Source organism: Falco naumanni, chromosome 6, assembly GCF_017639655.2.
Source record: "Falco naumanni isolate bFalNau1 chromosome 6, bFalNau1.pat, whole genome shotgun sequence".
Taxonomy (NCBI): Eukaryota; Metazoa; Chordata; class Aves; order Falconiformes; family Falconidae; genus Falco; species Falco naumanni.
Window position 1 is genome coordinate 42,929,616 of NC_054059.1, and position 14,516 is coordinate 42,944,131.

The 14,516-nt window shown below is 38.3% G+C and overlaps 1 protein-coding gene across 6 annotated transcripts in view; it reads left to right on the forward strand.

The window, feature by feature from the left end:
- The window catches only part of UTRN (utrophin), a 382,484-nt gene that overhangs the window by 336,317 nt on the left and 31,651 nt on the right, over positions 1 to 14,516 (forward strand). For all 6 annotated transcript variants that reach the window (XM_040599527.1, XM_040599526.1, XM_040599529.1 and 3 more), the window contains 3 exons: positions 5,797 to 5,954; positions 8,390 to 8,556; positions 11,078 to 11,189. In XM_040599527.1, coding sequence (XP_040455461.1) covers positions 5,797 to 5,954; positions 8,390 to 8,556; positions 11,078 to 11,189 — 437 coding nt within the window. The remainder of the gene's footprint in view (positions 1 to 5,796; positions 5,955 to 8,389; positions 8,557 to 11,077; positions 11,190 to 14,516) is intronic.

Sequence of the window (14,516 nt, forward strand, 5' to 3'; positions counted from 1 at the left end):
TGTTATGCTCCCCTTTTTCTCCAGCCCAAGGGGGCCACGTGTGAGCTACCTATTGTAAATGACCCCAGACCCTACTTAACTCTCACATCATTCCTGGTTATTTTGTGGGAGAGTCAACTTTGATCAAAATCATAATGGGTATAGTGGCTTAAAGATAGAGACAACAGCATTCCAGTGCTTGGGTTTAGACCTTGGTGCTGCGGTTCAGTTCACTGGTATAGAAGTAGCCTTAAAAAACGGAAAAGAAACAAAAAACCCAACAACGTGCACATGACAAAAGGTAATACTAGTTTAGTTCCAAAATACTCAGCAAAATAAACAAAACACTTTCTATTTACCATCAGTTGTTCATACGTTATTACAGGACTTCTGAATGCTGTGGTAAAAATGAAACTTTTTTAACCACTCAATTTTAGTGTCCCAAATGTTCTAGGAAGGTAAATTTAATCATATCAGCAAGTGTTAGCAACAGTAAAAAAAATGATTTTGCACGTGTGATTATTCACAGCGGGTTTTATGCCTAGTTGTGCAATCAGGAGAAAAATGATGTCTCAGAGTATGGATTTCCTGAGGGACAGCAGGAATTTTATCTTCCCTCCCTTTTCTTGAGTTTTAGAAGTTGAGAGAAGTAATAGCACTGTATAATAACTGGGAGTACATTTGTGTGCTTTTCACTCTTACCTGAGCTCATTTTTAACACAGAAAGCCCAGACTGGCAGCAGAAACAGAAAACACACATGGAGTTTTATTTAATGTGTAGATTTTGGTTCATATAATTTAATACATAAAAACTGTAGGATCTGAGGTGAAAAAAAAAAAGGCTACTTGAAAGATCTCAGCTGTGAAGCAGTTCAATTTTCAAGTGATATACATCATCTTTGGAATGTCTTTTTTTTCACTCTTATGTTTAAGTTGTTAATTTTCAAACCATTTGAAACTGACACTGTGATAGTTTAAAAAAGAAAAAAAAAAGAGAAGAAAAAATATGCATCCTGTTTGTAACAGTGCAACATGTGTGTCATGAACATCTTACTACTAAGTCTTTTATTACCATTTTGGTAGGAATTTAATAAACTTTTCAAACAGTTTTAAGTATTCCCTTCTGTACCAGCAAGAACACTTTTTCAGGTTGTCCAGCTAAGCTGCAGTTTTGAGCCCTGCTGGATGTCATCCTCAGAATACTAGTGTGAGGCTGAATTTAAGATTAACTGATATTTTTTTCTTTTTTAATTGTTTCTGTTTTTTTCCTGTGGTTCAGGTCTGAATAATCTTTTTTTTTTTTGCTACCCCAATCATTCTTCTTTTCCTTTTGATAGAGTCTCTTTTACAGTTTGAACTTTATATCAATGTATTTTATGTGTAAATTCATAAAATATATGTACATATTAATAAGCTCCATTTACAAGAGCTTGTGGTTTCTGACGTTGCTGATGGGTGATGTACAGGGTCCCTTTTCCCACTGGCATGGGTGTGGTGTTGGGGTGCTCCCTGTCAGAGCTAAAATGACCCCTTCTCCCATATGTCTACCCCTTGAGAGCTCTCCCACCATGCCTCGTTTGCCCGGGAGTAGCTTGTGGGTTACTTTAAGGGGATAGCCCAGGTAGCGAGAACGTTTTGGCTTGCCATACCTTTACTTTAGGGGCTTCTCCTCCTGTGTGTCATATCACACACACACAAAGGCACTGAGGGTTTTGGGAGAAAAGTATACCATGCTTGAACTCCCTTGCACTTGGACACCCTTTGGTTATGGCACAGCTGCTAGTGTTAAGCATAAATTTTTTTTAAGGGAAGTGTTTTGGAGAGTTTGAGCTCTTCAAAGGTATTTGCTGATTTCCTATTTGGATCAACCCTAGCTAATCATTCCCTTTCCTGCCACATCATTTTCCCTCTATTTATTAGCTCCCCAATCAACTGAAGTTTTTTAGGGCTTAGGAATTCACTTCATCTTCCTCACACTTAATGAGTTATTCTTCTTTTAGTGCCTGTTTCCACTCAGACTGATACAAACAGAAAGAATAAAACAGGCATTTTAAAAATTTATTTATTTTTACCCTATCAGATTCCTTAAACTGACTCTTAGGAACTGGAAAACTGTCCCAGCTGCAGCTGGAGAAGCTAGCCAGGATCTGGGATTGCCAAAAAATGAGCCTGCAGCCATGCAGTAATAGTTCTGTCGCTGCTGTTGTCTGTGGAGTTTTTTTTCTCACCACTGAGCGCTGAAGATGCTGTAGTATTTGTTTGACTAAGTAAGAAGGGGCAAGAAAATGCAAGAAACTCTAAAAATTAATTCAGTTGTCTGGATTTCTGTTTTGTGCAAATCCTTTCTTCTGACTCAGCCTCCTTTGCCAAGACAAAAAGTATGACCAGGCTTTCTGAAGCACACTGACAAAGCTTGACAGTTGCTCCAAATGGAGGGCAAAACAATTTACACAGTGTAATAACAGAGTTTCTCTTGAGTGTTTCTGAACAAAGCTTGTCTGTTTCTCAATCAGAAGTGCAGTCAAACTGAATTTTCAAATTTCATGTGTTTGTAATCTGTTAATGTTTTTTCTTGTGGGAAACATGAAAAGTAGAGGAATAGTATAAATGGATTTTATTATATTTTTTTTTCTTTTAAGATTACTTAGAGCTTTAATCTAAGCCAGCCACTTGAGTGCAAAAGGAAAACGTAAAAGCCAACTGGAATTAATACAATGAGCTCAGTTCCATTTCTTCTGTAATTTGTACCAATCACAGAATTTTAAAATATTTCTGAGATTCTCCTGAAAATATCTTAAACACTGAATTAGTTTCATCTTGTGGGTAAATATTAATGTACACAGCTACAAAGTTCCTAAATCAAGGATTGTTGGCAGAAACATGTTAAAAAATTCAGCTGAAAGTTTTAACAATTAAAAATATTCAATCAAAAGAAATGTGTTAAACACTTAAGAAATATTATCTGTACTGCAGATGGACCTATTAATTCAGTGCTTTACTCTTAAGTAGGTACAAGCAACGTCTGTCTTTGCAGTGTCTGTATTTGGAGCAATTTTCTTGAATCCCTTTCAGCCTCAATTTTTTCTGTCACTGCAGTCATCCCGGAAGGTCTACTTACACTGCGTGGCCTCACACCTATCTTAGGAAAAGGGAATCAGTAAGGGGAAAGTACATGGAAGCAGACATGGTTATCTGGGAAGTAAATGCGATTAATGTTAAGCTTGAATTGTCTTGCTGGCTTCTGCTTTAAGCTATTTCACGTGGCCAGCTGTGACTCGTAGTAATTTGTAGTCTCATTTCAGAGCAAATGTGCTTCTGTCCCCAGCCAACTGAAGGGTGGCATATATTTTAGCATAGGATACAGATTTCTGCAATATTATTTCCTTCTTCATAGAATGATAGAATAGTTTGGATTGGAAGGGACTTCTAAAGGTCATCTAGACAAATCCCTCTGCAATGAGCAGGGGCATCTTCAACTGGATCAGGTTGCTCAGAGCCCCATTCAACCTGACTTGAATTTTTCCAGGGATGGGGCATCTACCACCTCTCTGGGCCACCTGTTCCAAGGTTTTACCACCCTTGTAAAAAACTTCTTCCTTATATCTATTCTAAATCTAACCTCTTCTAGTTTAAAACAACTACTTCTTGTCCTATCGTAACAGGCCCTGCTAAAAGGTTTGTCTCCATCTTATAAGCCCCCTTTAAATACTAGAAGGATACTGGAAGATTGCAATAAAGTCTTCCCCAAGCCTTCTCTTCTCCATCCAGGCTGAACAACCCAAACTCTCTGAGCCTTTCTTCATATGAGAGGTGCTTCAGCCCCTCTGATCACTTTTGTGTCCCTTCTTTGGACCTGCTTCAACAGGTCCATGTCTTTCCTGTGCTGAGAACTCCAAAGCTGGGCACAGTACTGCGGGTGGGGTCTCACCAGAGCAGAGGGGCAGAATCACCTCCCTCACCCTGCTGACCACAATTATTTTGATGCAGTCCAAGGTACATTTGACCTTCTCATCTGTGAGCACACATTGCCAGCTCATGTCCAGCTTTTCATCCAGCATCTCCTCAGGGCTGCTCTCAATCCCTTCATCCCCCAGCCTGTATTGATACCAGGGGTTGCCCTGACCCAGGCACAGGACCTTGCATTTGGCCTGGTTGAACCTCATGAGGTTCACATGGCCCCACTTCTTGAGCTTGCCCAGGTCCCTCTGGCTGTCATCCTGTCCCTCAGGCGTCTCAGCTGCGCCACACAGCTTGGTCTGCAAACTCGCTGAGGTTGCATTTGATCCCACTGTGTCACTGATGAAGATGCTAAACAGTACTGGTCCTAGTACAGTCCCCTGAGGGACACCACTTGTCACTGATCTCCATCTGAACATTGAGCTGTTGACTGCTACCCTCTAGATGCAACCATCCAACCAATTCCTCATCCACTGAAGAGTCCATCCATCAAATCTATCTCTCTCCATTTTAGAGAGAAGGATTTTGTTGGGGGCCATGTTAAAGGCCTTACAGAAGTCCAGCTAGATGACATCCATAGCTCTTCCCTTGTCCACTCATGTAGTCGCTCCATCATAGAAATCCATTAGGTTGGTCAGGCAGGACTTGCCTTGGTGAAGCCATGCTAGCTGTCCTGAATCACCTCCCTGTCCTCCATGTGCCTTAGTGTAGCTTCTAATAGGATCTGTTCCATGATCTTTGCAGGCATGGAGGTGAGACTGACAGGTCAGTAATTCCCAAGGTCGTCCTTTCTACCCTTTTTAAAAATGAATGCAAAGTTTCCCTTTTTTTTTTTCAGTCACCAGGGACTTACCTGACTGCCATGATGTTTCAAATGTCACAGAGAGTGACTTGGGAACTACATCAGCCAATTCCCTCAGGACTCTGAGATGCATCTCATCAGGTCCCATAGACATGCATACTCAGGTTCCTCAGGTGGTCGCAGACCTGATCTTCTCTTACAGTAGGAGAGGACTTTGTTCCCCTGGTCCCCATCTTGCAGTTCGTCCTCTTGAGAGGTGTGGGAAGAGAGGTCGCCAGTGAAGACTGAGGCAAAAAAAGTTGAGTATCTCAGCCTTCTCCTTGTCTGTTGTTACCAGTTTTCCAGTCTTGCTCATCAGGGCCAGTATGCTTTCTTTGACCCTCCTTTTCTGGCTGACGTACCTATAGAAGCCCTTTTTATTATTCTTTGCATCCCTTGCGAAGTTCAGCTCCCGCTGTGCCTTGGCCTTCCTGACTCCATCCCTACACAACTGGGCAGATCCCTATACTCTTCCTTCTGTTGCCTATTCATTTCCTTCTCGCCCTTTAGTTTGACCAGCAGGTCTGAGTTCAGCCATGCTACTCTCTTGCCTTCCTTTCCTGGTTTCTTACACATGGGGATTGAGAACTCCTGTGCTTTATGGAAGGTGTCCTTCCCTGGTGATAACATAGAAAACCTAATATTAGGGGGGCAACATGGTAATGATGGAATAGGGCAGAAAGCTGTTCTGATTTTGTGATGTGTCTTTGTTCTGTCACACGGCTGCTCCTAGGTAAAACAGGAGCTGCCACGTACAGTTTTATCACGAGATGCCGTAAGAAACCATAATAAAGCTCCATTGATTTGGTGTTACTTTTCTCATTTGTGTGGTTACAGATCAAGAAAATGTAGTCAAAATAGTCAAGATTAGATGAGGGTAAACTATTGTAAATGGGACTGTGGCCATCTGTAACCACGACTAGATTACAGAAGTTGTAAAGCCTGAGCTGCAACATCACTGAATAGAAGGAGGTGTACATGGAAATGAAATGAGCTGGTGCCTCTTGTCGGTGTTGCAGATCTCTTCAAGGAGGTGGCAGGCCCCACAGAAATGTGCGACCAGAGGCAGTTGGGCCTGCTGCTTCACGATGCTATCCAGATCCCACGGCAGCTCGGGGAAGTGGCAGCCTTCGGTGGCAGCAACATTGAGCCCAGTGTGCGTAGCTGCTTCCAACAGGTAAGATAACAAAGACTTTTATGTGGAAAAAAACCTTCTATCTGAAGTCTTAAGATTCGCTTCTATGTCGTGTAAAAAGAAGAGAGGAATTTATAAACATCCATTGAATTTTGAAAAGAAATGAATATGCTTCTGCAACTGAATGTGGGAAGTTATTGTGAAAATGCAGCTATAAAAGATGGTTTATGGTTTAGGAGAGGATCAAACAAATTACCTTTAGCAAAAAGAATATATAAACCATTGTGATTTTGACAATACTGGCCTGCTCTAAAAGCTGTTAAAAATTTTTGTAGCAGCCAATTATCCTGCTTTGCATCATTCTGAGCAACCTGATACTGTGAGAACAATGTGCTTTTCTCTGCTGGAACAAGACATGATCTCAACAGAACAAGAGAATGATGTTGGTAGTAATTTTTGACCTTGTGCATCAGGAAATTATTTAACATTATTTTACTGGCAAAAGACCTTGCAGTTGTATGAAACTTCAAGCATAGACATTTACATGTCATAAGCCTTTATGCAGCAGATCAGAACATGGAATAAAGCTGTCTTACAGCCTGCTGTTCAGCTCCACACTACATGCAGGGGGTTAATGAGGCTGCAAGGAGCGTCTGTTTAAAGAAGATGAGAATTAAAAAGAGGATGTCATAATGGAACACAGCCTAACTCAGACTTTGTCAAGGATGCCTAAGGCTCTGACTGTTTGCAAGTGATAACTATACTGCTTGAGCGTATTATTTGAAAGTGGCAGCATTGTCAGAAGTTCTATATGGATTAAAAATTCACTATGACATATATAAAACTACTGGCTTGAATATTTCTGATTTTATTGAATTGAACATTAAGTATTATAGTGAACTTCTAGAGCATTTTTCTTTTGCCATTCTTTCATAGATGTTTCTACATCTTCATCCAGTGCTTTGAAAAATTCAGTTGTGCTAGCTTTTTTGAGAACTATTAGATCTATTTCTGGACTCTGAGATGATTGGAATTGGAAGAGAGTCTGACCAGATCATGAATAATTTGGTAGATACTTATGGAAGTTTGTTTGCCCAATTAGCCATGTAAGACTTCTCCTGCTGCTTCAGACAGTAAGGGATGGTGCTTGACACATCTATCACCGATCTTGAGTTGTTCCAGTCATACTGAAATAAATTATTAATTTGTTAGTTGCAGACTTTCCTGTGACAGAGGAATGATCTTTATGTCCCTCAAGAATCTGCCCTCTCTCATGTTCAATTATGGGTGAGGGGTGCTAGCAAGGTAGAGTTTAAATATTTGATGTAATATTATGAGTATACCAATGATGAGGTTGCATCCCTCATCTCATATGAATAGCTCAAGTTCAGGCCCTAGTTGTTAAGAGAGCACAGAGAAAGCAAGCAGCTGCATGACAGTTACCTCAGCCTAGTGAAAACAAGTATTTTGTTGGTGGGGAAAGAGTGTTACTTTCTTTTTGTTGTGTGTGTGTGTTTTTTTTTCTTTTGTTGGGTTTCTTTTTATGCTGTTCCCTCTTACTGGTAAAAATCAACTTGGAGTATCAATAGATTAAGAAACCTAGTGTTGCTTCTCATCACGTGTTACTGTTTAAGAATAACTTTTGTTTTAGGTTGTTTTCTGTTGCTTCCAGTGAGTTCAGAAAGATGACCTCTGTTCTTACTGCTGACAAAGTTGATGAATAGAATACCTTTACAGCTAGGCTTCTCTGGTGGTTACAGCTTAAAGAGAATGTGGAAGCATGTTTGTTTGCTTCTCAAAACAATCATGTTAATACTTGAGCTCTGCTGTATTCTTGCAGTGATTGCCTATAAATGGCAGATTTCTTTCTCTCATTACTTGCTTATTCACCTGTTTGTTTATGCGCGTGTTTCTTTAATGTGCTAACTTGAAAGAATACCTTGGGGTCAAAACACAATTTAAAAAAAGAATTGCATGAGTCTCATGGCAGTTAGTAGATACATCCAAGCGCTACTGACTTTCAGTGGTCTGGCATCGGTCGTAACTCAAAAGAGGACCATGTCTTTAGCATGTCTGAACTGAGCCTTTCATGCTCCCTTACTTCTTTCTCAAGTCTTATCGGTTCAAAGATGGCTTTACTATGGACTCCATTACTCCTTTACTGTGTCCTTCATCTTCGTTACCATCTGTCTACTCTATCACAGCTGTTTAGTCCTCTGTCGTCTTATTAACTTGTTTTCTTTATTTGCATTTTAATCGAGGTTATTTCTTGTGTCCTGTAACTGGTTTTACATTAACCTGACATGGAAAGGGCTGACACTGGTGGTTGGGGCTTTTTTAGTTGAATTCTAAGGAAAAACCACATGTGTGTGTATGCTGGGTTTTAGGTTTTTGTTGTGTTTTTTTGTTTTGGTTTGGTTTTGTTTTTGTTTGTTTGTTTGTTTTAATTTAGGTGTGGGTTTTTTTTCTCTCCACAGAACCACAATAAACCGGAAATAACTGTAAAACAATTTATAGATTGGATGCGCTTAGAGCCACAGTCTATGGTATGGCTGCCAGTCCTACACCGCGTGGCAGCTGCAGAAACAGCAAAACATCAGGCCAAGTGCAACATCTGTAAAGAGTGTCCAATTGTTGGCTTTAGGTAAGAGGAGGGGAGTTGGGTGCAAGGTTTCTCTGAAAATATATGCATATTTTTAAGTCTTCCAAAAAGTACATTTCTTTGTTTGTTTTTCCACTGTTTCCCTGCTTTAAGGTGGGATCTGCCACCCACGGTGAGGCCACAGTATGACCTAAGCCAGTGCATTTCTGGCTCCTGCAGTACAGCTGTTAGACACCCAAGGGTGCTATAAATTACAGGTGTGTAGGGTGAGTGTCACTGGGAGTTTTAGTATTGGTGGATCCAACAAGTAGCAAGTGAAGTATAAATGCATCCCATGTATTCTAGAAGCACAAGACAATAGGTTGCTGATCAGTAAGAAAAAATGCAGCTGTCTGCCTGCTGTCCACCATAAGGCTTGGGAAACTAACTCAAGCCAGGCAATATTAAACACCCTTCAACAGCAATCTTTCCTTGTTTAAGGCAAACATAGATACGTTGCTGTGATGAGACTTGCACAGTTTCTGTCTAAAACATTGAATGTAATCTAACTTTTGCCTGTTCAAAGGAAGCTGTGAATTCTAAAAGAAAAAATGACACTAGGCATATTCTCCGTGTTATCCTCCTAAACTCTATGATTTTACTATGAATTATCATTACGGGGCATGGGATAGTTGGTACCCTTAGTGAGTACTGTTACAACTAACGTGGATTTGTGAATTGATTGCTCCAGTGTACAAAATGATGGAGAAAAAAGAAAAAAAAAAAAAGTAAAAAAAAAGTAGAGACTAAACTTAACTGGCTTTTTCCTCTGCTGTGGTCATGAAAGATTATTTAGGAATGATATAAAGCAGTCTTCCTTCTAAGTGATTCTAAGACTTTTTTTTTTTTTTTAGGTATCTAGGCAGATGAGTAAGTTTTGCTCCCCATGCTTTCTGTTCCTTCTCCTTTCTGTTGTTTTAAAGGATAACATTGGGAATCCTGAGGTCAGTTTCATCTCACCTAGCTTTAGGCATGCTGGATTTAGTCTTATGAGATTGAGATAGCAACTCTCTTCTTTTACTATAATAAATATATATATATATTTATATATATAATATATATATATATATAACCTGTATAAATACAGGTATGTGAGTACTTCCAAAAGTATTTAATCTGATCAGACTTTGTGGTCTGTCTTAAGAGGAGAAGAAATTCCTCTATGATGTTCCTATTTTTCTTAATTAAAGCTTCAGGGAGTGTAGGGTGACAAAGCTCCAGCTCAGATATCTTTTAGATGCATAAGTTGGGGCTGCTGAATCTTGTCTGTACTGAAATATTTTGTGTGGAGAAGGACATAGAGAGAAAAGAAGAGAAAGGAAGGCAAAGGAATGGCTCATTCTAAGTAATTTCTACAATGAGATCTGCAACAACAAAAACATCTAGCATCTTAGCAGAAGGTAGATGTGGCCATTTAATACACAGGCTCTGAGTAAAGATTATAAACAGTTCCATCAGCAATCTTAAAAGTGAACCTTCACATTTATAGACACATATTGTCTTGCAAAACAAAACATAAAACTCAGCAGGGAAAAATGTGTATTAGTGCTGATACTGCTCTCAGAAAGCACTTTAAACTTTACCTATTCAGTAGCTATTCAATTTGGTTCAGTTAGCTCATTCTAGTTTCATACAAATTATATAACCTCAGCCATTGAGAACAGCCATACTACAAAAAACAGTGGGTGGAATCCGGCATTGAATTGTCACTTTTTGGTTTCAGTTAAAAAAAAACAAAACAAAACAAAAAAACCCCAACAAAACAAACAAAAAAACCCAACCCAAACAAAAAAAAAACAACAGCAAAAAAACCCCCAGCCAACCAAACAAAAACATGTTACTGGTAGCTATATTTAACACAAGGGATACTGTATAAGTTTCTTACTTTGTTTATACATATACATGCTCTTAAAACAACACAAGTAAATCAATCAATGCAATTTTTCAACTTGAATTTATATTATTTTTATAACTCATGAATTCTCAAGAGTTTTGTTTTCTGAAAAGTTTTTAGAATTTTTGAGTATTAAAATTATGCACAAACTTAAACTATCTGGTATATAAAACCATATAAAATTAAAAGAAAAATATGAAGCTGATGACTAAGATTTTCTGCTTCAAAGTAACTTCAGCAAGATGATTGACATTGGCTCTCTACCTGGCTATAGGAGGCAGGAATTTCTTTTGAATACGCAATGAGGTGACCTGTGTAGTGTAGGAAGATTGTGTGGACTAGGAGGGCTGTGGGTTTGCTGTGTCCCACGCAGCTGCTGTGTTGGCACTGGTGCCCCTGGATGTGCAGCTGTGCTGAGCGTTGGCTGTGCCACGTCCCGGTCATGCACACCTGCACACTTCAAGGTGCTTTCCAAGCTAATCCCAACAAACTCACCCTGTCTTGTGTTGCTGCTGCTGAAAAGCAGGTGACACCATTTCAGAGAACAGTTTGCCTCATGAGGCTTAATAGAAAGTCAATATTAGAACTCAACTTAGGAAACTCTAATCACTTTGTTTAATGTCCCCGTAGGTACCGGAGCTTAAAACATTTCAACTATGACGTCTGTCAAAGCTGTTTCTTTTCTGGCCGTACAGCAAAGGGGCATAAGTTGCATTACCCAATGGTGGAATATTGTGTACCTGTGAGTACCAACTTACTGACTGTTCCTAAGGGATTGTTTTTGCATTATTTGAGGTCTAAATTTTTTCATAGTCTTTTGTCACCTAGATATTCTGCCAGGTTTTCTTTTTCATATGTTTAGTAGGGCCTGTGTTCCTGCCTTTCTCTTTGGAAGTCACCAGGGACTTTGCTAGTACTGCTGATTTTATGTGGGCGGTGTTTGGATTCTGTAGAAATGAGTATAAGTAATCACCTCTGAGAGAACTTAAACTTCACTTTTGTTTTGTAAAAACAAAGCTGGAATATTAAATGTAATTGCAGTGCTTGTACATGCAAACACATGTGCACACACTGTAAGGGTGAGAACATGTCAGAGGAAAGGGACTGACTTTACTATTACTATATTTAATATTCTAATAATGCTCTTTAATATATGTAAAGGTGCATGATACTTGTTTTCAGGTCCATCCAACATTTTGCTGGATTTGTGAAAACAGGGTGGGAATATGTCGCGTTTCATTCTGCTGAGTAATTGCGTTTACTGGGATATTTAAAAATTGGTTTGTAGCTGGAAAAAAAAACCCAAACAAACCAAAACAGAATTGACAGTTTCTAACCAAAAACAATGTGAGAGGTTTGCCTGCAATAGCTAGAGAAAAATTAATTTTATAACACAGTATTTTCCTATTGAAATTTAAACACAGTTTTTCCAAGGAAGGTTTTAGGAGACTTTTTTAAGTGGAAGACAGGGTAACTTCCTTCATACAAATACTGATTTCATATTTTTTTATCGTACAGTTGTTTACATTCTGAAGAATTTTAATTCAGCCACAAATGAATTAATAGGATAATTGGCCTGTAATTTAAACAACAGTAGCAAAAGGTCTGTATGCTCAGAAAAACATATTCAGACCAGATTATAACTACAGCTGATGAAATAGAGCTGATTTCCAATAGTGTTACAAGGTTCTCTGGGTTCTTTGATTAGCAAAGCATTGTTGACTTATTTAGCTGTCTTTTGCTGCAGTAGTTGGACTTACTACCTGTGTTTTCCTCCTCTTTTTCATCCAATGTGTCTCCTTTAGCAGAATTCAAATTCTATTAAGTAGTCTTTTCACTTCATTATCATCAGAAGAAACCATGAGTTGTGTTAATTTGTTTTCATTAATTCTGTAACCTAATGATAGGATTTGATTGATACATTGGCATGCCAGGCTACCTTCTGAAGACATTTTTAAAGTAGATTTGTTGTTTTCCAGCCATTTCTAATGTTTGTTATATTCTGTAACTGGTTTTCTCTTTTCTTCTCCTCTTTTCAGAGGTCATTTTCTGGTTTTGTTTTATACTGGCTTTGTAGTATGACATAGGCCCAGTTTTGCCCATACTCACATGATTCTTATAACCCTCTGGATCTGGAAATCTATGGTATTTTCTTTCCTTTATCAGACATCATTAAAAATATGGTGATACTGATATTTTACTTGCCTCCTTAGCCAATGTAACTGAAACAGCCTGAACATGTCTGAGATGTATTTTTCTTAGATTTGGTTTTTTAATTTTTCTCCTTATAAAGTTCTCTCAAACCTCATCTTTACTTTATATCATGCTCATGGAACAGAAATGTTCTTTGTTAATGCCTATAATATACAGAAAATTCAGAAATGAATGTGTAAGGTGTGTCAAAATAGATAATGCTACCAGTCCACGGAATAAGATACTCATCCTGTTGCATTAGTCAGATACAAATTACATCTGGTATCGGGTATGGTACTGTCTGTAGAACAGGATGGTATGTTTCTGATGACTTCCAGGTTTTGTCAGAAGCAGCAGATTTGGTATCTGAGAGAAATTTTCAGTTCTTGTTAAACATGTTCACGTTATATAACTGTGAGACATGTCATTTACAAGTGAAGACTGTTATATCAAAAGATATATTCTGGAAATGGCTGGAATCCCTACTACCCTGGGTCTAGGGACACCTTGTTTTATAATGAAGATTTGTGTTACCACTGCAAAAAATACAATTTTAAAGCATTATTAAGTGCAAAATCTTTCCATGAAATATGGGAGGAGTTATGTGAATCTACTATGGGATAATAAAAGGAATAAAATTACATTCTTGATTAGAGTGAGTGAGGGAAGGTAAGTGTGTAGGAGGTAAAGGACAGAAATTGGGGCAGTTTAAAGCAGAGCAGAATAAAAGAGATGGCATATAATTTAGGTGGCACAGAAAATTAGAAGTCCATCACTGATCTCCGTTAATTTGGAAGCTGAATATGGGGGTTGAAAGCTGAATATGGTGTTTGGAATTTTTTTCTGGTACTGCTGTAAGTACACTCTGCTAGCTCTATTTCTGTTAAAAGAAAGAACCCATTATATGAACAAACTTCTTATATGTTTGACTTCCATAATCAGTACCTACATGCAATCCATTTTAATTAATCTCATCTGAATTAGGTCAGGAATAAAGAATTGATTTCACAAAAAGTATCCAGTGGGATTTTTTGCTGTTCTTTGTATTAATGTACTATGGTGGTTGTACTAATTTGTTGCTAAACCTCTCTACATATTGAACTCATTTAATGCAATATAATGGTCAAGAATTGCAAATTCCTTTGTAGTAAGTTAGTAGAATAGCTTATATGTTTAAATGGAATAATATCTGAAAACCAGCACAGCTGGGTTTGTGAAATAATAAGAAAAAATAAATAAAGAGAAGGCCAGTAAGTTGTTCCTTCAGATCTATTATATTACAGTACAACTAGCCTGAATAGGAAGAGTACATCTACTGCACTATTTAAACCAAATTCAAAGGCTATTGATGTTGAATTGTTACTTTTATGGCTAGTCTTGCAAAGCAGAATACAAATGCATGTACTCTTCAAACTGCATTAATAAAATCTAGCTTCTCTTTCTTGCTGCTAATGTATATTAATCACTATCATCGAGAATACTAGCAATAATTAAGGGAAAAAAGTGCTTCCCTGGTTAAAAAAGCTGACACTTAGAACTCGAGCTTAGTCACAGATGGAGGAAAGACCTTTGAATTGTCTTTCAGGTAAGCAGTTCAGTCTAGGGCATGAAGGGATTTCTCAGAATCTGTTAGTTCTACTTAAATTTAAAATTATTTGGAGAATGGCTTAAGGAGTCTGTTTTAAAAATTAAATTTACAAGGGGACAATTCTCTGTTTCAGTGAGTTTCATGATATTTGCAGCACATGAGAATTGCTTTGTAATTTCAGAATAGGTCTATTTACACCAGATAGTTATTGCGTCCTAATCTGTAATGCCATTTAGTGTTCATCCTAGCTTGCAGTTTAGTTTTCTTGATGCTGGAAATGCAAGAATC